The 22,381-nt window shown below is 45.3% G+C and overlaps 3 protein-coding genes across 6 annotated transcripts in view; 2 read left to right on the forward strand and 1 right to left on the reverse strand.

Moving 5' to 3' along the window:
• Nucleotides 1-22,381, reverse strand: part of AMZ2 (archaelysin family metallopeptidase 2) — a 94,951-nt gene that overhangs the window by 45,345 nt on the left and 27,225 nt on the right. Inside the window, exon 1 of one of the 4 annotated variants that reach the window (XM_068262595.1) lies at nt 8,954-9,033. The exons of 1 other annotated variant lie outside the window; for it this stretch is intronic. The gene's annotated coding sequence lies outside the window, so the exon portion shown is untranslated. 2 more of the 4 variants (XM_068262597.1, XM_068262596.1) reach the window with 2 other exon arrangements.
• LOC137541345 (VID27-like protein) overlaps nt 9,038-22,381 on the forward strand; it is a 353,729-nt gene continuing 340,385 nt past the window's right edge. The window contains exon 1 of the mRNA XM_068262600.1: nt 9,038-9,410. The gene's annotated coding sequence lies outside the window, so the exon portion shown is untranslated. The remainder of the gene's footprint in view (nt 9,411-22,381) is intronic.
• On the forward strand, nt 17,661-19,837 carry LOC137541342 (E3 ubiquitin/ISG15 ligase TRIM25-like). Its single transcript, XM_068262591.1, has one exon. It carries the CDS (start codon nt 17,930-17,932, stop codon nt 19,496-19,498), a length of 1,569 nt encoding a protein of 522 aa, XP_068118692.1. The 5' UTR covers nt 17,661-17,929; the 3' UTR covers nt 19,499-19,837.

Genomic DNA, 22,381 nt, shown 5'->3' on the forward strand with positions numbered 1-22,381 from the left:
GCTCGTCGCTATGGCGACGATATAAGCAAAACAAGGAAGGCCGCTCATTGCGGCCTTCCTTGTTTATTCTGGGCGCCGGAGGCGATCGGAAGATCGCCTCCGGAGCGCCCTCTAGTGGGCTTTCATGCAGCCAACTTTCAGTTGGCTGCATGAAATAGTTTTTTTTTTATTTAAAAAAAACCCTCCCGCAGCCACCCTGGCGATTTAATCAGAACGCCAGGGTGGTTAAATGCTTCTCAAACTCTCACAACTGGTCACTGCTGCCTGGTAACTGCTTGTTGCTGCCTGGGAACTGCTTGCTGAGCACACAGCTCAACAGTCCGTGGAAAGAAGGCCTAAATGTGCATCCCAGTACCCTGTACTCAGCCAAAAGCATTTTACATACATCCTATCACCCTGCACCTGACACGCATCCCATCACCCCGCACCACATGCATCCTTTCTTTGTACCAGTTTAACCTCCTGAGCGATAATCCCGAGCGGAGCTCGGGGTATATCGCGCAGGAGGATTTCTTAGGCCCTGGTGGGCCGATTTTCATAATTTTTTTTTGTTACACGCAGCTAGCACTTTGCTAGCTGCGTGTAACTTCCGATCGGCGCCGCTCGCCGCCGATCCACCGCCACTCGCCGTGCAGCCCCCCCCTCCTGACCCCTTGCGCAGCCTGGCCAATCAGTGCCAGGCAGCACTGAGGGGTGGATCGGGACTCCCTCTGACGTCACGACGTCGGTGACGTCATCCCGCCCCGTCGCCATGGCGATCGGGGAAGCCCAGCAGGAAATCCCGTTCTGAACGGGATTTCCTGCTTACTCTGATCGCCGAAGGCGATCGGAGTGGGTGGGGGGATGCCACTGCGGCTATCATGTAGCGAGCCCAGGGCTCGCTACAGGATTTAAAAAATAAAATTTTTTAAAAAATAGTGCTGCGCCACCTCCTGGGCGATATAATTGTATCGCCCAGAGGGTTAAATAAGGCCTCTTTTCCACGAACTGTTTACAGGCAATGAAATGCCTCTCAAACTCTCACAACTGCTTGCTGCTGCCGCCTGGTAACTGCTTGCTGAGCACACAGCTCAACAGTTCGTAGAAAAGAGGCCTAAAGGCTCATACACACATCAGACCAGAGTCTTTGGAAAATGAAAGATCACAGACCAATCTTACCACCCTTCATGTAGTATGAGAGCCATACCTACACAGTCTATTCTATGGTGCTGAACTCCCCATCAGACAGAAATCTTTGCAAGATGCTGCACACACAGATGCTGTACAGACACAAAAGATCAGTAACTGCAAAAGATCTGTTCCTGCCAAAAATCCGTTCCTGCAAAATGCATTCATAGTCTATGAGATCTGCAGATCATCATACACACCTTGTTTAACTGACATTCATCTGCAGATCAGATCCACCAGAATGGATTTTTAGATCTGCAGATGATTGTCTGATCTGCAGAGGAATGTCAGTTAAACAAGGTATGTGTGTGCAGCATCTTGCAAAGATTTTTTTCTGATGTGGAGTTCAGCTCCATAGAAAAGACTGTGAAGGCATGGCTCTCATACTATATGAAGGGTGGTAAGATTGGTCTGTGATCTTTCATTTTCCAAAGACTATGGTCTGATGTGTGTATGGGGCCTTTACTCTGCTCAAAGAATCCTGATGATTGCTTTGTTTGGAACAACTGAGCACCCAATTATACCACTGCTGCAATCAAACCCCTTTTCCTCAGGAGGCTGAAAGCAGTGAGTTCAGTGCCTGTCAGCTGCTCCTTTGCACCAGCCTGGCACATGCTAGCTCTTGACGCAAATGTTGGGAGTTTCATCTGAATGGGGCTCTGCTCAGACACAAGTCACAGTTTTTTGGGGCTGGGTAACGCCAGCACATGCCAAATGACACCCGTGGTGTCACCAAACGCTGCCATTCAGCTGCATGAGGGTGCAGCAGAACAGCGCTCGTGGCCGGTAGCCTGAATCGCCTGATCCGGATCCACATCCACACTATAAGCGCTTTTATGAGCACTTGCGTTTGAATAACGCTTTCTGAGCACTTTTTAAAAATCACTCCCATTCACTTTCATTAAAATTGCGTTCAGCAGGGCTGCCAGGCAACTGGTATTACTTAAAGAGACACTGAAGCGAAAAAAAAATATGATATAATGAATTGGTTGTGTACTATGAATAATTACTAGAAGATTAGCAGCAAAGAAAATATTCTCATACTTTTATTTTCAGGTATATAGTGTTTTTTCTAACATTGCATCACTCTATAATATGTGCAGATTACACAACACTCAGCATTCAAAATTAGTCTTTCAGAGCAGTCTGTGAAGTAATGAACTCTCCTCTGCCAGAGGAAAAGTAAACAGTTCAATTACAGTTGAGATAATAAAAGTCAGATAACAGCCCTCTCCACAACTAAAGCTGAGTACACACGTACGATAACGATTGTTCGAAAACGAACGATAACGACAATCGGACCGATAATCGTGCGCTCCAAATTTTCCAACGATCGTTTTTTTGGACGATAACGACCGTTATCGTTCAATCTGACCGATCCAACCCGGCGGATTTTTTCGAAAGATAATCGTTCAATCGTTGCAGTGTGTACAAAGATCGTTCGATAACGCATGTTCTTATTGCCTGTCATAACGTCACTTCCGTTTGCGCACGCATTTTTTAATCGTTCGTCGTTCAGTACTTTATACTTATATCGCTCACGTGTGTACACAATCGTTCATTACGAACGATCTTTTCAGTCTAATTTGAATATCGTGTAAACGTCACGAATCGTTCGTAACGAACGATCTTTATCGGACGTCTATACGAACCCTAAGTTAGTTGGAGAGCTTAATAGCTTTTTTGCATAGAGATAACCACTGGAGTTTCTCAACTCTTCCTGTACTGGAAACAATTAGACTGATGTATCTGATCTTAATGTTTTATTTCTTAACTGTGCTACACATACAAATCATAATATCATCATTTTTTTTTCGCTTCAGTGTTTCTTTAAAAGGAAATAAACATGGCAGCCTCCATATACCTCTCTCTTCAGTTCCCCTTTAATCAGTAAAAATGAGCATGAACTTGTTGAATATGCAGATTCTGTTTCAACAGGAACTAGACTGTGCAGCAGCTGAGTCAGAACATTGTCATGGATTAATAATACCCAGAAGTTGCAGCTTAATTACCTGGCTATGGATATGATCACATCACTGCAATTTACCAGATCGTGTTATTTAACACGGTACTGTATGTAGTGTGTTTCTGAATAATGAGTACGAATATGTGCATACTGCATAGACATTGACAAAGCTTAGGCCACATACAGACATCAGACCATAGTCTTTGGAAAATGAAAGATCACAGACCAATCTTACCACCCTTCATGTAGTATAAGAGCCATACTCTACACAGTCTTTTCTATGGAGCTGAACTCCACATCAGGAAAAAATCTTGGCAAGATGCTGCACACACAGATGCTGTACAGACACAAAAGATCAGTATCTGCAAAAGATCTGTTCCTGCCAAAAATCCATTCCTGCAAATTGCAATGATAGTCTATGAGATCTGCAGATCATCATACACACATGATTTAACTGACATTCATCTGCAGATCTGCAAATCCATCCTGGTGGATCTGATCTGCAGATGAATGTCAGTTAAATCATGTGTGTATGATGATCTGCAGATCTCATAGACTATCATTGCAATTTGCATGAATGGATTTTTGGCAGGAACAGATCTTTTGCAGGAACAGATCTTTTGTGTCTGTACAGCATCTGTGTGTGCAGCATCTTGCAAAGATTTTTTCCTGATGTGGAGTTCAGCTCCATAGAAAAGACTGTGTAGAGTATGGCTCTTATACTACAGGAAGGGTGGTAAGATTGGTCTGTGATCTTTCATTTTCCAAAGACTATGGTCTGATGTCTGTATGTGGCCTTAGAAATAATGTCTAAGGCCACATACACACATCAGACCATAGTCTTTGGAAAATGAAAGATCACAGACCAATTTTACCCCCTTCCATGTAGTATGAGAGCCATACCTACACAGTCTATTCTATGGAGCTGAACTCCCCATCAGATAGAAATCTTTGCAAGATGCTGCACACAAAGATGCTGTAGACATTCAAAAGATCAGTATCTGCAAAAGATCTGTTCCTGCAAAAGATTCGTTCCTGCAAAATGCATTCATAGTCTATGATATCTGCAGATCACCATAAAACACCTTGTTTAACAGACATTCATCTGCAGATCAGATCCACCAGGATGGATTTTCAGATCTGCAGATGATTGTCTGATCTGCAGATGAATGTCAGTTAAACAAGGTATGTATGATGATCTGCAGATCTCAGACTATGAATGCAATTTGCAGGAACAGATCTTTGGCAGATACTGATCTTTTGTGTCTGTACAGCATCTGTGTGCAGCATCTTGCAAAGATTTTTTTCTGATGGGGAGTTCAGCTCCATAGAAAAGACTGTGAAGGTATGGCTCTCATACTACATGGAAGGTGGTAAAATTGGTCTGTGATCTTTCATTTTCTAAAGACTATAGTCTGATGTGTGGATGAGCCTTAAGTTACAACGCACAGTTCAGAGGCATTATAATGCACGGATCCTCCAGAGCAGGACTGGTCAAATTATGGTTCGCAAGTTGGATTTGGCCCGCGGTCGCTATGAAGCTAGGCCGGGATAGAGGGTGAGATTCCGCTCCTCCCACCATCCTTTCATCAATATGTGCAGTGCAGGTACAAGAGACGCAACCTACCCAATCACACTCTACAGCGCTGATCTCCATGGCAACAACAATGTCAGGTGACCAGGGTTTCACATGAAACTGCTGTCGCCATGGAGATCAGCGCTGGAAAGTGGAATTGGGGGAGTTACCTCCCAATATTTCCTTGCGCGCTCTTTTTCATTCTATTAGAATGAGGCATGATCCAAGGAAAATGTGTCCACTGCTGCTCCAGAAGCATCCCACGTCCTCCTGGCCCCCACCCTTGCCGCATGTGGACTCCCTGAACATATGCAACAAGAGCTCCCTCGTCTTAGGTAGGTGTCTTATTTTTCCTTTGGGTTTGCCTCAGGTTCCCTTTTAGGCTAGTTACACACTAAGGCCTGGTGCACACCAAAAAACGCTAGCAGATCCGCAAAATGCTAGCAGATTTTGAAACGCTTTTTCTTATTTTTCTGTAGCGTTTCAGCTAGCATTTTGCGGTTTTGTGAAGCGTTTTTGGTGTAGTAGATTTCATGTATTGTTACAGTAAAGCTGTTACTGAACAGCTACTGTAACAAAAAACGCCTGGCAAACCGCTCTGAAGTGCCGTTTTTCAGAGCGGTTTGCGTTTTTCCTATACTTAACATTGAGGCAGAAACGCATCCGCAATCCAAAATCTGCAGCAGCCCGGGAGTATGCGTTTCTGCAAAACGCCTCCCGCTCTGGTGTGCACCAGCCCATTGAAATACATTACCCTAGCGGATCCGCACCCGCAAGCGGATCGCAAACAGCAGCCGAAATGCTCTGGTGTGCACTAGGCCTGAGGCCTGAAACACACCAGAGGAGTTTTTCTGAGCATTTGAGTTTTTAAATCTGCTGCTAATGTTATCCTATGTGTCTGTGCACACTGGAGCAATGAGGTTTTGTACAAAAAAAAAAACATAGCATTACATTGGGATGAGCTTTTAGAGGTTTCAAAAGATCTTCCCAATGTAATGCTATGGGTTTTTTTACAAAACCTCATTGCTCCAGTGTGCACAGACACATAGGATAGCATTAGCAGCAGATTTAAAAACTCAAAACGCTCAGAAAAACTTCTCTGGTGTGCACCAGGCCTAAGACGTTGCGTTATAGGGGACATTATGGTCGCATAACGTGCCCCTAACGCAACGCCTGCTGTTGCGGGAGAGGACGTTAGAGTGAGCCGCGTTAGGCGGCTCGATCTGCATATGGTCTCCCAGAGTGGCGCTGATTGGCCGGCGGGACCACGTGATGCGGAGCGAGACACTCCGCATCACGTGGTCCCGCCGGCCAATCAGCGGCCTCCAGTGCAGTGCATACTAAGTAGCCATGTGCGCGGCTACTGTAGTGGCATCTCCCCGCCTCCTCTCCACCCCCCACTGAGCATGTGCAAACAGTCTAACGTAGAACACACAGCATGCTGCACTTTCACTACAACGTGCAGCGTTACATGTAACGCAACGTGAGCACTGTGAACAGCCCACTTTTGTTACATTGCTGTGCGTTGGGGGAGCGTTACAGGCGCACTAACGTGCGCCTGTAACGTCCCACCGTGAAAGCAGCCTTAAACAAAAAATCATAGATTTCAAGTCATTCAGACAAAAATAAAGTTTTCATTATGAAAAAGTGAGGAAACGGGATTTTTTTTAAATCCTGTTTCCTCACTTTTTCATAATGAAAACTTTATTTAAAAAAAAAAGTGACTGAAAGTTGCTAAATTAAAAAACAGACAACCGCTCATTATCCTGGCAATTCTATCAGTTTTCAAAAGAATAATGCTGGGAATACACGTTACGTTTTTTGCTGAGAATCATTCCGATAGATGCCTTCGATGATAAAATTCCAACATGTCTGATTCTCCGCTCGATTCTGTTCAGCTCGATTTCTCATAGAAGTGAATGGAAAAAAAGATAAGAAGAACGAGCGGAAGATAAGAGAATAGATCAGATAATCGAATGGCTAATAGATTGCGCGAAGTATCGAAAGCAAAAAAGTCACTTGTATTCCCAGCATTAAGCTACGTTCACAGTGGCCATTGTGTTCCTAATGACAGCTAGAATACAACACAACAGCTGGGACAGCAGCACACACGTAATCCTCCAGTAAAGCATAGTCAGGCCAGAAACCCACTAGGAGTGATTTAATGAGCGCTTTGCAATTTGAAAACTCTTGCTAATGTAATGCTATGGGTGTGATTCCACTTGAGCGATGTGATTTTATAAAAATCCCCCATAGCATTGCATTAGCAAGTGCTTTTTCAATTCACTAGCGATTAGAAATCGCTCCTAGTGGGTTTCTGGCCTCAATGAAGGTATGCTGCACCATCACTGTTAATACGCACGTTTCACAGTAACATACTGCGCACTACAATGCCGCAACCCTGTTACATACTCCCGCAGCTCCGTAAAGCTTGCATAGGTGGTACGGCCATTACACCGATGTAAACGCGTATTCTAAATCATTATACTTCTGAATTTTCAAAAGAAAAATGATCAGAGTAGAATCTGTTTCCAGAAACTGATTCCTCCCACCCCCCCCCCTCTACATTTTTTTGACTGTTTATCCACCATAAGAGAACAAAACAGAGTCTACTAAATACAAAACTCAGTCATGAGGTCAGCAGCCCACTTCCTCCTGGAGTCCTGCCTTCCTTATGGATCTCACATTATACAGAATGCAGCACAGCTTGGTAGAAAACCGTGATAATAACTGACCTCAAATATAACCGTACAGACCACACAGAACCTGAACTGAAAATAAAGTCAAAATAACCATACACAGGTCATACTTCCTTAATCTTAATACTTAATCTTTCTCCTCTCCTGTGTCCCATTTGTCCACTGTGATCAATGGAATTCTCCGTCCTCCATTTTAAAAATGGCCATTACCCCCTAACAGCTTCCTGGTCAGCACACTGTTAACCACTTAACGACCAGCTAACGCCGATAGGCAGCAGCTGGTCATTTGTGGTGTTACATGGAAACGTCTGCTCGAGCGGCCGTTCCATGTCACTTCACGGAGGGTGTCTCAATGAATAGCCTGCGAGCCTCCCATCGCGGCACGCAGGCTAATTGTAAACACGCGGGGCAGAAATCCCTGCTGTTTACATCAATACGGCGCTGCTGCGCAGCAGCGCCGTAAAGGAGATTGGCGATCCCCGGCCTCTGATTGGCCAGGGATCGCCGGCATTTGATAGGCTGAAGCCTATCCTACGCGGCGCAGGACGGATTCCCGTCATGCGCAGCCCATAGGTAAAGGGAGAGTGGAAATCGCTGCGGGGGGGGGGGGGGGGGGGGGGCTTTGAGGAGCCCCCCCCCCCCCGCTCGGCCACAAGGTGCGGCGGCGATCAGACCCCCCCCCCCAGCAGGTCATCTCCCTAGTGAGGAAAAAAGGGGGGGGGGGGGGGGAGTCTGGTCGCCCTGTGTGGTTCCCGATCTGTGCTGTGGGCTGGAGAGCCCACGCAGCACAGAATGCTCCGCAATAGCCCGGTCCTTAAGGCAGGGGTCACATTTGTCTTTCAGTTTCTACACTTTTCAGAAAACTGAAAGACAAGTGTGACCTCTACCTTACAACAGCTAATGTAATTTATAGAGAAAACTGACAAATTGCGCAAGATGTCAGTTTTTTTTCTGCGTGCGAAATCTGCATTCAAGTGTGACCTAGCTCATTGATTAACATGAGTTCTCAGTTGAAAACAGTTTTTCTGTGCAGAAAACGCGTACGAAAGCCGGTAAGTGTGACCCCTGCCTAAGTGGTTAAATCACCCAACAGGGAAACATGGACATGACCTTGCACATTCAGTTGTAACTGACAGCTGCTGATATATAACTGACAGCAACTGGTATATTTCAGTTCTGACAAAAAAATGTCAGAACTGGAAGGGATCACTGTAAGAAGAAAATGGTGAGCTTCTGAGAGAAACTGACGGTGAGGTAAGTATGTAATATTCATTTACAGCTACATCATGTTTATTTTAAATAATTTTACTCACTTCAAGGTCCCTTTTAATGCTGTCAATGCAGCTGTAGAGCACTAGTAATACACCCCACACTTCTCTTCACCCACCACACACACTGCAATACACACAGGCAGCCACACAGTATAGTGCCCACCCAGAATGCCAATACAGAGCACCATTCCCGAGCTCTGCCTTCTGCCTGTACGTTATACATCCCTCACCACAGACTGGTAGCCTGACAGTAGAAATCCCCACAGACACTCACTTCAGAAAAGGCGCCAGTGTGGTACAGCTGTGTATGGGCGTGGCTACGTCACACACTGCAGCTTCCTATCTGCCCACACGGATAGCAGGATGAACGCTGCCTAATGTCTTCCCTCAGCAGTCAGTCAGCAGCAATGGGGCGCTGTGTGGAGATGGAGAGACACTCGGCAGAGCAGCGGCAGGAAGCAGGCAGTCAGGACTAGTGATACTTCAGGACGGGGCATCCATTACAGCCCCCACATTATCAACCTGCAGCTTCCTGCTTTACTTATAGTGAACATTTTACTTTGTAAGCCTGAAGTTCTCTTGCACTTTAGGAGGAACTAATTATCCTGCACCTCGGAAGTCCTGGAAAATTCTGCATCCCAGAAGCCCCCGGGGCATGTTCCTGGGTCTACTATCTATAAAGCAGCATGAGTGTAACTGACTCAGATGTAAACCTATTGGGGTCAGTGCAGGTGTGTAATGGCCATGGTTAGGTAAATTATGGATTTCTGTATTCGGTGCACCAGATGCTCATCGGTTGCATAGATGACAGATGAAGAATCAGAGGAGTAACTACAAATTATGGCATTTTCTAGCAGGATTTTAATGAGCCCCCATTTGTCTGTGTTTCTAGACTTGTCCAAGGGACCCATCCTAAAGATTTCATAAGAAGTGCACCCTTGAAACTCCTCCTCCATAATGTGACCACTATGACTACCCACTTTCTCCTATAACAGGCACATGCAACATTCCCACACTGTTAACAGTTCCAGCCTATCATTACAGTACTAATAAACCAGGGACTGGAAATTCCAACTGAACTACAGCACCTTGAAGATAAATGTTTCCAGGATTACAGTGCGCAGACTTGTTTGTATGGACTGCATTTGGTTCTGCATCTGGAAGGACTGAGGTGTGGTTTCTCATACACCGATTGTTTGGATTATGGTTGGTTTTAGGTAAATTGAAATGTTGGGCCCCTTTAATTTTTATGTTCTACCGACAGCGGAACAGTGCTTTTCAGCGCTGCTAGATTTGGGCGCAGCCGGCGCCTCCATAGACTACAATAGGAATCATTCCTATTGCAGCGCTCAGTGAGTAACGTCGGCTCCGTCAGAAGACGGAGCCGAGGTTGCTTAAAAAACATAATAATTCAGCCTCCAGCACTCGCTGGAAGCCAAATTATTTCATTCCCCCACTATCCATGTCGGCCTGGAGGGGGAATAGTAATTAAATCGGCCCGGACTTGTGCAGAAGCAGGATCAGCCGTATAACAGCTGTATCCTGCGCCCAAGTCTACCGGTGCCGATTTCAAATGTACTCACTGACAGTAAACTTGTGCTGTGTACAGTATCTGACTTGTTGGGCCCCCTAAGAAGCTTGTGGCCCTGGGCAATTGCTCAGTTTCACCATATGGACGCACTGGCCCTGGTTTGTATTGTCTGGGTTGATGACTACCTGCTGCATCCTGAATCCACTTCTACAAACTCTCTGGCACTTAGTTTGGTTTGCTGACTACCTTGTATGAAGTCTGCTCCTGCTTGCTCCCTGGTATACTCCTTGCCTGATTTGTTGAACAGCTGTTATCAGTCTTTGCTTGCCTCTTGACTATGTACCTGCTGCTTGCCTGTACCTGTATCTGACAGTAGCCTGCTAGTCTACCAGTGGTGAGTACTTACCTATAAGGTTTTCTTTTACTTTGAATTTTTAACAGTATAAATTCCAGTGTACTTGTCCTGCTCTTGGGATAGTCATATGGGCTTAGATCAGGGTGTCCAAACTTTTTAAACCAAGGGCCATATCACTGTTCTAGGGGGGACCAAAGTAGTGAAATTAAAGAGAACCTGAGCAAAAGCTCTGGTTCACAATCACATACTTATACCTCCCAACTTTTTTGAGAGGAGAAAGAAAGACACTTAAGCCACACCCCCAGCACACCCCTAGTCATGAATACCATAAAGATTTCATAAGAAAAATATGCTGTTTTATAACTCAAACCACACTGGTCCTTTCTATCCTGGTTCATTTTCCTTCATATTAATATTTGAAAATTAGAAATATATCAATTTAAAGGATGGGAATAAAGTTTAGAGTCAATCAAACAATTTTTTCAGTAGATAAATACATATATTTACATAGAGGTAAATACATATATTTACATAGAGGGACAAAGTCATGGAAGAGGGACTGTCCCTCCAAAAGAGGGACAGTTGGGAGCTATGCATACTTACCTAAGGAAAGGGAAGCCTCTGGATCCTAATGAGGCTTCCCACAGTGTCCTCAGGTCCTCCGCTGCCTCCCAGGACTCTCCAGCTGATTGGGACCACGCTGCTCTTCTGTCATGTGCATAGCCGTGTCTGCACAGTAGCACTGAGATGTTTGTGCAGGGGTGGCTCCAGCTTACTGCACAGGCGTGGCTGTAGGAGTGCAACCCCGATCAGATTATCGACAAGACATTCTCTGTAATCTTTGGGGGGGTCTGTAAATGGCAACAAGGGACCAGAGGACACCATGGGAAGCCTAATTAGGATTTAGAGGCTTCCCTCTTCTTACACTATGTTTGCTGATTGCCCCTAGATACACTATGCCTTTTATACAGTAATAGTCCGCGGTTAACAAATGAAATTGCCCTGTATTTTTGATCTTCAGCTGAATTTGTAAGTTGAACACTGTGCCCCCAGTACCTTCTCTGTGCCACCTCTCTCTCCCTGTGACTCCAGCGTCCCACTGTGCCTCCCTCTTTTCCACCAGCGTCCCCTCTGTCCTCCTCCTGTCAGGGCTGTTTTCCACTGAGAAACCTCATCGTAATACGATCACATTTCTCCCAATTTCCACTGCAGCGATTGAGTCGCAATCTGTCGAGTGTATGACAATATGTGTTTCTGATTTCTGACGGGAAAAATAAATGCTTGGCAAAATCATTTGGAATAGCTGAATCATGGAAAAACCATAGTGGCACAATTGCTCTGCGATTTTCTTGCATTCTATACTGAGGACGCGAATTGCATGAAAAACACAGCATGCTTTACGATTTCTGTCGGGGAAAATCGCATCACAAATGCAGCATACTAAGGGAAACATCCCCATGCGATTTCTATGAGTTTTAAGTGTTCCTAGTGTTTTGCAATACGATTGTCTTTACTACTGCAAATAGAGTGGTTGCCTGCTTGCAATACAAATAAATGGTGCTTGTGACCAACCTGTACCCCACCCACATAATGCTAAATTATCATTTGCATGTGTATGAAATGATGATGATATCCATTCACTGGCATCCGACTCTTGGGGATTCTATGGGTTAGCTCTCTCCATGATGTCCGATTATTTATTCAACAGTTATTTATTGGGTTTTTAGTCTATAAGAAGGTAAGCAAGCCCTCCATTCCTAATTTTCTCAGTTGTGTCTCCTCCGGTTATATGTGTTTCTCTTTCACTCACTCTGGGGGCTCAGCAAAACCCATCATACCGCCTGTTCCCCACTACAGGACTTCAGTCGGGACATGCCTATAGAGCAGTGATGGCTAACCCTGGCACTCCAGCTGTGGCAAAACTACAAATCCCATCATGCCTCTGCCTCCCCAAGTTATGCTTAGAGCTGTCAGAGTATTGCAATGCCTCATGGGACTTGTTCCACCACAGCTGGAGTGCCAAGGTTAGCCATCACTGCTATAAAGCGACGCAAACTAAAGTCATGTACACACGTTAGAGCAGGCTTTCTCAACCAGGGTTCCTTGAGTACTCTACAGGGGTTCCTTGGCATTGCCCTCCTTCATGGGGGAAGTATAACAGAGCACATTATAATTGGGAGTATTGTAAAAAGAAGCACAAAATTGGGGGTCAGAATAATAATAAGCACATTAATAAAAAGCACTAGGATAAGGAGACAGTATGAGTGGCAGTGTAATAGTAGCGATGTAGGTGAACAGCTATGGCCTTGTACTACTTCCGGGTCGCTGTCTCTCAATAGTTCGCATGCTCTGGCCCGTGTGTGTGTGTGTGCACCTTTAGTAGGGCGTACATTTGAAATCGGCACCGGTAGACTTGGGCGCAGGATACAGCGGTATATAGCTGATCCTGCTTCTGCACAAGTCCGGGCTGATTTAATTACTATTCCCCCTCCAGGCCGACATGGATAGTGGGGGAATGAAATAATTCGGCTTCCAGCGATTGCTGGAGGCCGAATTATTATGTTTTTAAGCAACTTCGGCTCTGTCTTCTGACGGAGCCGACGTTACTCACTGAGCGCTTCAATAGGAATCATTCCTATTGAAGTCTATGGAGGCGCCGGCTGCGCCCAAATATAGCAGCGCTGAAAAGCACTGCTCCGTTAGTAGGTGAGTGGTAAGGAAGACTAAACCTCCTTAGTGCTATATTTAGTTGCAACTGAATTATGTACAGGTAGTCCCCAGTTAAGGAACAAGATATGGATTGTAGATTCATTTTTATTTCCGAGGTGAAAAATTAAATGTAGCGTTACTTACCTGAGGCTTCTTCCAGAAGTCATTTGTGTCCTTCAATGCAGCTCCGGTCTTCTCCTTGGTCTTGCTGGTAACCTCCTGAAGGTTCAGCAACCCATCGGGTGAGTGTCTTCTGTGCATGTATGGGCATGTGCGAGCGCCCCCGCATGAACACGCCCATATTATCGGGACTGTACTGTACCTGCGCAGCAGGGCTGTGGAGTCAGTAGAAAATGTATCCGACTCCTCAGTTTATGAAACCACCGACTCCTCGACTACAGCTCCTTAGTATAATACCTACCAGGGCTGTGAGTTTGGTACAAAAATCATCCGACTCCTCAGATTTTGAAACCTCTGACTCCAGGTACCCAAAATTGCTCCAATTCTGACTCCACAGCCGTGCTGCAGTACAGCTGCAAAAGAGCAGTATGGTCCTGGTGACGGCGAGGCGGGTGCATGCATACGCAGAAGACGTCGATACATCGGGGGTCGGCGATCCTTCATAGGCTGCCAGCGGAACCCGGGAGAAGACCGGAGCTGCGGCGACGCCGTCGAGGGCCATCTAGGGGCTGGAAGAAGGCCTGGTAAGGAAAGCTACATTTACTTTTTCACCTTGGACCACTGTGCCATCTTTGTCCCTTGTACTTCCCCTGTGCCTTCAGTGTCCCTCTCTGTGCCATCTCTGCACCCCCACTGTGTCTTCTCTGCCCCCACACTGTGTTCCTCTGTACCATCTCTGCCCTCCGTCCCCCTTTGTGCTTCCATCTATCCCCCTGTGTGCCTCCTTCTGGCCCGCTTTGATCCTCCTTCTGTCCTAGTGATGATTGTAATGGGCAAATTTCCCAGGTCTTGGAACTCGCTATATACAGTGGTTTGCAAAAGTATTCTGCCCCCTTAAAGTTTTCCACATTTTGTCACATTACTGCCACAAACATGCATCAATTTTAATGGAACTCCACGTGAAAGACCAATACAAAGTGGTGTACTGTACATGTGAGAAGTGGAATGAAAAGCATACATTATTCCAATCATTTTTACAAATAAATAACTGCAAAGTGGGGTGTGCGTAATTATTCAGCCCCCTGAGTCAATACTTTGTAGAACCACCTTTTGCTGCAATTACAGCTGCCAGTCTTTTAGGGTATGTCTCTACCAGCTTTGCACATCTAGAGACTGAAATCCTTGCCCATTCTTCTTTGCAAAACAGCTCCAGCTCAGTCAGATTAGATGGACAGCGTTTGTGAACAGCAGTTTTCAGGTCTTGCCACAGATTCTCGATTGGATTTAGATCTGGACTTTGACTTTAACACATGGATATGTTTTGTTTAAAACCATTCCATTGTTGCCCTAGCTTTATGTTTAGGGTCATTGTCCTGCTGGAAGGTGAACCTCTGCCCCAGTCTCAAGTCTTTTGCAGACTCCAAGAGGTTTTCTTCCAAGATTGCCCTGTATTTGGCTCAATCCATCTTCCCATCAACTCTGACCAGCTTCCCTGTCCATGCTGAAGAGAAGTACCCCCAGAGCATGATGCTGCCACCACCATATTTGACAGTGGGGATGGTGTGTTCAGAGTGATGTGCAGTGTTAGTTTTCTGCCACACATAGCGTTTTGCATTTTGGCCAAAAAGTTCCATTTTAGTTTCATCTGACCAGAGCACCTTCTTCCACATGTTTGCTGTGTCCCCCACGTGGCTTGTGGAAAACTGCAAATGGGACTTATGCTTTTCTGTTAACAATGACTTTCTTCTTGCCACTCTTCCATAAAGGCCAACTTTGTACAGTGCACGACTAATAGTTGTCCTATGGACAGATTCCCCCACCTGAGCTGTAGATCTCTGCAGCTCGTCCAGAGTCACCATGGGCCTCTTGACTGCATTTCAGATCAGCGCTCTCCTTGTTCTGCCTGTGAGTTTAGGTGGACGGCCTTGTCTTGGTAGGTTTACAGTTGTGCCATACTCCTTCCATTTCTGAATGATTGCTTGAACAGTGCTCCGTGGGATGTTCAAGGCTTTGGAAATCTTTTTGTAGCCTAAGCCTGTCACAGGGCCACTCATGGCCAGACCGCAAATTGCCTTCCAATCAGTTTCAGCACACAGACCATGCAAGCTGTGGTCGCATTCGATGCGCAGAATCCGTCGGCATTTGGGCAGCAGACCGACCAGAAGGGAGCCTGTGAGGTTATGGTAATTACAAATTACACACTATTTTAGGGTATAACTGCCACCACCCCTGTTTTCTGAGACGGGAACTCACTGACTGGCTATTTCTTGAAATGCAAATAAAACGGTTAAACACACTGTATTCTGTCTAGCTAGCAACAACAGTAGCGTCTCCTCAGAAGTCTGGGTTCAGTTTCTGTATGGCTGAATAATAGGGTAGCTGGAGCAACAACTGACGATAGTGTCGGTTTATTGAAATACAATATAAATAAATAATATATACAGAAAATCGTTAAAGAGAGACAAAGGATAACACAGTATAGAAAATAAAAGGGAGAAAAAATTCATGGAAATATGTCCTTTCTGGGAAAATCATAAAGTTCCTGGTTTTAATTCAGTTCAGTTAGTAAGTCCAAACAAGATGGCCGCTAACCACGTGTCCTCTGGCTGGCAGCAGACAGGCTCTCATACAGATGGAATTTGGAGGACTGAGGTCTGCCTGCTGGCCATGTGCTTTTGATGAAGCTGGCTCGGGGGTGTGGCCGTGCCCCCCCCCCCCTCTGAATTACCAACCAACCACAGTTCATTCTCTCTGAGAGAGATTTGAGGTTTAAACTTATAAAATGCCGTAACTCATGGACGATACATGTCCATATTTAGGTGGATACCAGATTTATACTTGTCGGAAAATACAGATTAATATGATATCAGACGTGACTCGGGAAGCAGGTCAGATTCTTGAGAAGATTCATACCGCAATAACTGGACGAGATATTGCCATGAATTTTATATCCGCATGTTGGGCAGACTCTAACGAATAAGACTATATGAATTTCATAGCTGTGCGATATACGGTCTTCGTATACCGACAAATCATACAACACATGCATTCAAATCTGCCCCTGTCGGTGCCGCGCTGGCTGGCTTTCTCGTGGCCACCTGGGAAGCCAGCTTCCTGGCTTCTTTGCATGCAGCCATTTGGCTGTTGGGGGAATGAGCTGGTCCCTGCAGGGGATCCGGCCACGTGCGACATTTCTGAGGGACGAGGGGAATGCTTTACTCACAGGAGGACAGATCTCTGGTTTAAAAAAAAAACCACAAAAGTCATTTTCTGATCGCTTGCCATGACTGGCAAATCTGACCAGGAAATCGGAAAAATCGACTACGTTCCTCCCGGCTGTTCCGTGACAGCTGGGAGAAAGAGAAACTCCAGGTTACTACAGGTAGCCCCTACACAACCAATCCAGATTCTATTGATCGGAATCGTAATCGATGCAGAGAATCGATTGCGATCGCATTTTCTTCTAGGGCGCGTCTGCAACCACGCAACCGCCCGTGACAAAGCCTGCTTTACATTTCCCAATAACTTTATCCCTGACCTGTCTGGTGTGTTCTTTGGACTTCATGGTGTTGTTGCTCCCAATATTCTCTTAGACCTCTGAGGCCGTCACAGAGCAGCTGTATTTGTACTGACATTAGATTACACACAGGTGCACTCTATTTAGTCATTAGCACTCATCAGGCAATGTCTATGGGCAACTGACTGCACTCAGATCAAAGGGGCTGAATAATTACGCACATCCCACTCTGCAGTTATTTATTTGTAAAAAATGTTTGGAATCATGTGTGATTTTCTTTCCACTTCTTACGTGTACACCACTTTGTATTGGTCTATCACGTGGGATTCAAATAAAATTGATTCATGTTTGTGGCAGTAATGTGACAAAATGTGGAAAACTTCAAGGGGGCCAAATACTTTTGCAAACCACCGTATAGTATAGTATAGTGTATGTACTGCAGCAAAATATTGTTGTTTTTTTTAAAAAAAACTTTTTTCTTTTGAATTTTTTTAAAATCGATTTTCTCAAAAACTACAAGGTCTTTTTGAAAAAAAAAAATTGTTTTTAATAGTTTCCACATAATCAAGCATTTTCAGGTCTTTTATAGTGATGGGTTCTTTGTAAGTCGGGGACTACTCTACCTGTATCCCTCTTCAGTTTCTCTTTCTTCTTAACTAACCTGATATTAGTACACCAGCTACACCTCCCCTAAATGTTGATTTCTGTTACCTATTTACAGTGAGGTTTTTTTAAAATTCATTATCCAGTTATCAGCTGAGAGAATACAGCAGCCTCTGACTAGGCGGATTTACGATCTTATCTGTGTGTATCCCGGGACGACCAGCAGAAAAATATTTGCCCTGAACATAAACTTGACCAAAGGTGGAGCTCAGCTCTGATTATCCAAACAAGCTAAAGTCCAATTGATCGAAACTGTACAGGCAAATAAAGTCTCTACAGTTTTCCGAGCTGTTCTATTTCTAGTTCCTCTGTTGGCACCTGGGCTCACTATTCCAGCTCGCTTTTTTTCTACGAGATGGCATCTGCCGACACAGAAGACCTGGTCTGCCCAAACTGCCAGAATACTAGTTCTGATATGATGAAACCCAACTGTGAGCACAACTTTTGCTGGGTCTGTATTGATTGTGTCTTGGACACCCAGAAGGGCTCTGGAGGTCACAAATGCCGAGCAGAGTTTCATGAACATGCTGTAGTACAGAGGACTGTAAATCTAATGAGCAAGTCCAAGGCCTTCCGTAGTTCTCTGCTGGAGACAAATAAAAAAGGCATCTGCTGCACGTATTGTGTCCACACTCCAGTCCCTGCAGTCAAGTCCTGCCTGATGTGTGAAGCTTCTCTATGTGATATCCACCTACAAGTCCACAGCAAGTCATCTGAACACGTCTTGCTGGAACCCACCATTCACTTAGCCAACAGAAAATGCTCCGTCCACAAGAAGATCCTGGAATATTACTGCACAGAGGACAACACCTGTATCTGTGTGTCCTGCATTCTGTTTGGAGATCATCAAGGACACAAAGTGGACTCATTTGAAATGGTCTCTGACAAAAAGAAGGAACGTGTGAGACACCTTTTGCAAGGACTGATCGGGAAGAAAGAGGACGCTGACAAAAGAGTTAAAAGTGGACAGGAACGCAAAAAAGACATTCAGGAAAAATCATCAAGTGCAACAGACAGAGTCATTGCCCTGTTCAGAGAAATCAGGAGACAGCTGGACACTTTAGAAAAGAGAGTCCTGAGTGAGATTTCCAAGCAAGAAGAGCAGGTCTTGCTGTCTATTTCAACTCTGATCCAGCAGCTAGAAATTAAGAGGGAGGAACTGGCCCAGAAGATCCAACATCTGGAAGAGCTCTGCAGTATGACAGATTCCTTCATGGTTATACAAGAGCAGGAATCTGAGAGTGACGACTTCTGTAATCTGGAGGAAGTAGAAAATGACAGTCGGGAAAGATATTACAAGGAAATTTGGAAGCGAGGCATGGACGAGGGGCTGATCTCAGTCACTCTTTATATGGGCCTGATAGGGATTGTAACAAATATCAAAAGGAAAATAAACTTGCAAGGGGCCACAGATATTTTCTTAGACGTAAATACAGCTGGAAATGACATAGTCCTATCTGGAGACCTGAGAACGGCAACCTGGTCACACATCAACCAGAACCGATCTGACATTCCTGGTAGGTTCCGCTATGACCAGGTTCTCAGCACCAGAAGCTTCTCCTCTGGGCGACATTACTGGGAGGTAGAGACTAGCGATTCTGGGGTGTGGTTTATGGGAGTGAGTTACCCCACCATAGACCGGAAAGGCCGCCAGTCATGGATTGGGGACAATGACAAATCTTGGTGTTTACGGCGTTATGATAACGTCCAGTATTCTGTCATTCATGATGGTAAGTGGATCCAGTTACCCCACACGGTCTCCTGTCAGTCGCTGGGGATCTATGTGGATTATGAAGCTGGGCAGTTGTCCTTTTATGAGCTGAGTGACCCGATCCGCCACCTCCACACCTTCACTGCCACATTTGTGGAGCCCCTCCATGCTGCATTCAGCGTCTACAAGTCCTGGGTACGCCTCAAAAGCTAGAACTACCGTGGACTGTCCGCACACCCCCAGCAATGATTGAAGACACCATCGTGGCACTAGTTCTTGCTAATGCCCTGGCAGGCATGCTTGGACTTGTAGTTCCTCAGCAGAAACCAATTTCTCTCATAGCTTTTCCAGGGGTCAGATTGTTGCTTGATCGTGCCCCAAGATGTTTTCTGTCTATCTAATCACCCTAATTTATCTTGATACCATGATTACCACTTTGATTTTCCTTGTCTGCCTGAAGACCTGCTGTGTATACTTCATCAATATGTTTACTATACAAATGTGTTCAATTGATGTTTATTATTGCAATTATTAAATGTTGTTCACACTCAACGCTGGCCTATCAGAGTCTTCCTGGCTGCGTGCAGCCTGAGTCACATGATTGCTGCTCCTATCTCTAATGTGATCTATAGGTAAGATCTACATGTAACCTAAAGAGACTGTAACAAGAAAGTCTAGCCTAGGCTGTTTAGCTATGCACAGTTCTCCTCCCAGAGCATTATGTTAGACCAGTTATTTGTACTGACATTGGAAATCTTGATAAACATTCCACAGAGATAACCTGCCAAAACTAAGTATGTTGCCAACTGTGATACCTTTCAGAATGTATATCAGGGTGAGGAAAGATTTTAATCGTGTACGGGGTGCCTTGGAAGCAGCAAATCGGGTATATGAACCCTGTACACTTAGCCGATGCTTAGTCTCGGTCGGATTGCCCAAACCGTCCTAGATTCACCATGCAAACGAAAGGAAGAGACGGCACACCACTAGCTGCAAAAAACGTTGCTGTGTATTGCGGAGCAGAAGCACTACATGTTACGGACCGTAGTCCTTCATCAGGTGCATAACGCTTATAACGTTATGCACCTGATGAAGCACTACGGTACGTAACATGTAGTGCTTCTGCTCCGCAATACACACCAACGTTTTTTGCAGCTAGTGGTGTGCCGTCTCTTCCTTTCGTTTGCATGACGAGGAAAGATTTTACACTGACTAATGACTAATTTCATAAATTAACTAGGTGACCTAAGCCCGTTTAAAAACGGGCTCTAGGTCTCTTCAAACCGCCGGCGGTCAGTCAGTGTGCATGCGTGCGCACACGTCCGCCCAGCTCCCTGGCACCATCCTCCTGTCCCAACGGCTGTCCGTGCTGCGCACATGCGCAGTAGCAAGAAACCACTGACACGGACGGGATGACGCAGGGACAGTCAGGGTTTTATTATATAGGATATGGTAAAAAAAATATATTAACCACTTCTGTGCCGGGGGGTATTTTTCTGATCGGTGCTGCGTGGGCTCTCCAGCCCGCAGCACCGATCAGATAGCAGCCAGGGCGATCCGACTCCCCCCCCCCCTTTTTTCCCCACTAGGGGGATGTCCTGCTGGGGGGTCTGATCGCCGCCGGCTGCTTGCGCTTGCGGGGCTCTTCAAAGCCCCCCTCCGCAGCACTTCCTGGCCTCCTTCCCTCCCTCTCCCTCCCCCTGTGAGCGGCGCAGGACGGATTTTCGTCCTGCGCCTGATGGGATAGGCTTTAGCCTATCAGATGCCGGCGATCCCCGGCCAATCAGAGGCCGGGGATCGCCGATCTCCTCTACGGCGCTGCTGCGCAGCAGCGCCGTATATATGTAAACACCGGGGAAGATCGGCGGCTCGCAGGGTGTTCACGGAGACGCCCTCCGTGAACTGACATGGAACGGTCGCTCATATGAGCGGCCGTTTCCATGGAATCCACTTCAGGATTCAGGGGCGTACTTAAGCGTACGTAGAATCCTGAAGTGGTTAATTACATTATTTTCACTATAGTCCTTCTTTAGTATCTACATAGACAAATGGTGGTGTCAAGCTTCCCAAGCTCTCCATAATGTATAAGAAACCAAAAGATGGAAGTGGGGCTGTGGGAGAGGGTTGTTGAGGGTGGTACATTTATCACAGCTTATTTGCCAATCCATCTGCATGACCATTGCTTCACTGAGTTCCTAAGTATCTGTTAGATTTACTTCACTGCTGTTTTTAATCATTTAACTGTAAAAAAAAAAAAAAAAAAAAAATCGTGGACAGGCGATGCTGCTGCCATTCCTTATAGTTTTTATGTCATTATTATAAGTGGCACTGACTGTAATTATCAGGATAATGGCCTCAATTCACTAAGATCATGCTAGAGATAATAAGGCAAGAGAAAACTTACCTCCACACGTGAGAGAGTTATCTTACCTCTTCATTCCTTAAGTTACCTCTCCTGTAGTTAATTTACCTCCTCTGTAGTTATTTTCACATGCAGCTAATTAACAGCCTGTCTTTAACTCTGGAGTTATTTTAAGGATTGGAGAGTTAATTTAAAGACAGAAGAGTTAACTTTAGGCTTGCCTGAGGTAAAATGTTTCCTGAATACTACATGCCTTATCACCATGGTAACAACTCTAGAAGAGTTATTAAAGACAGGAGATAAGTTTAGTGAATTGAGGCCAAAGTGTATTGCTGTACCCCTACATAGCCAACAGGTGCTGCTGTACCTCTACAAAGGCAACTACATAGGCAGCAGGTGTTGCTGTACTTCTACATAGGCAGCAGGTGTTGCTGTGCACTGCCACACAGTAAAGACATTTATTACAATGTATCAGTTACAATTTAACCTGTGCAGGATGTTTATTTTTATGGAGTTTTTCGAAAACAATGAGCAATGTTGCCTTGTCCTTAGCTGTGTGATCGAAAACATAATAAAGCGATAATAAATGAAATATGATCTGTGTGGTGCAGAAGCAGGCTTGTTCCAGGAAGTTATTATCCTTTGACAGTAAAGCAGAAAGAATCTTCAGAGTTTTCAGTGAACCAAGGTTCACACTGTAGATTACAGTAATTGGGATAAAATATATATCCTTA

This window comes from Hyperolius riggenbachi, chromosome 12, assembly GCF_040937935.1.
Source record: "Hyperolius riggenbachi isolate aHypRig1 chromosome 12, aHypRig1.pri, whole genome shotgun sequence".
Lineage (NCBI taxonomy): Eukaryota > Metazoa > Chordata > Amphibia > Anura > Hyperoliidae > Hyperolius > Hyperolius riggenbachi.

Coding starts and splice junctions, on each gene's coding strand:
- LOC137541342 (XM_068262591.1), top strand. CDS start 17,930: ATGGCATCTGCCGACACAGAAGACCTGGTCTGCCCAAACTGCCAGAAT.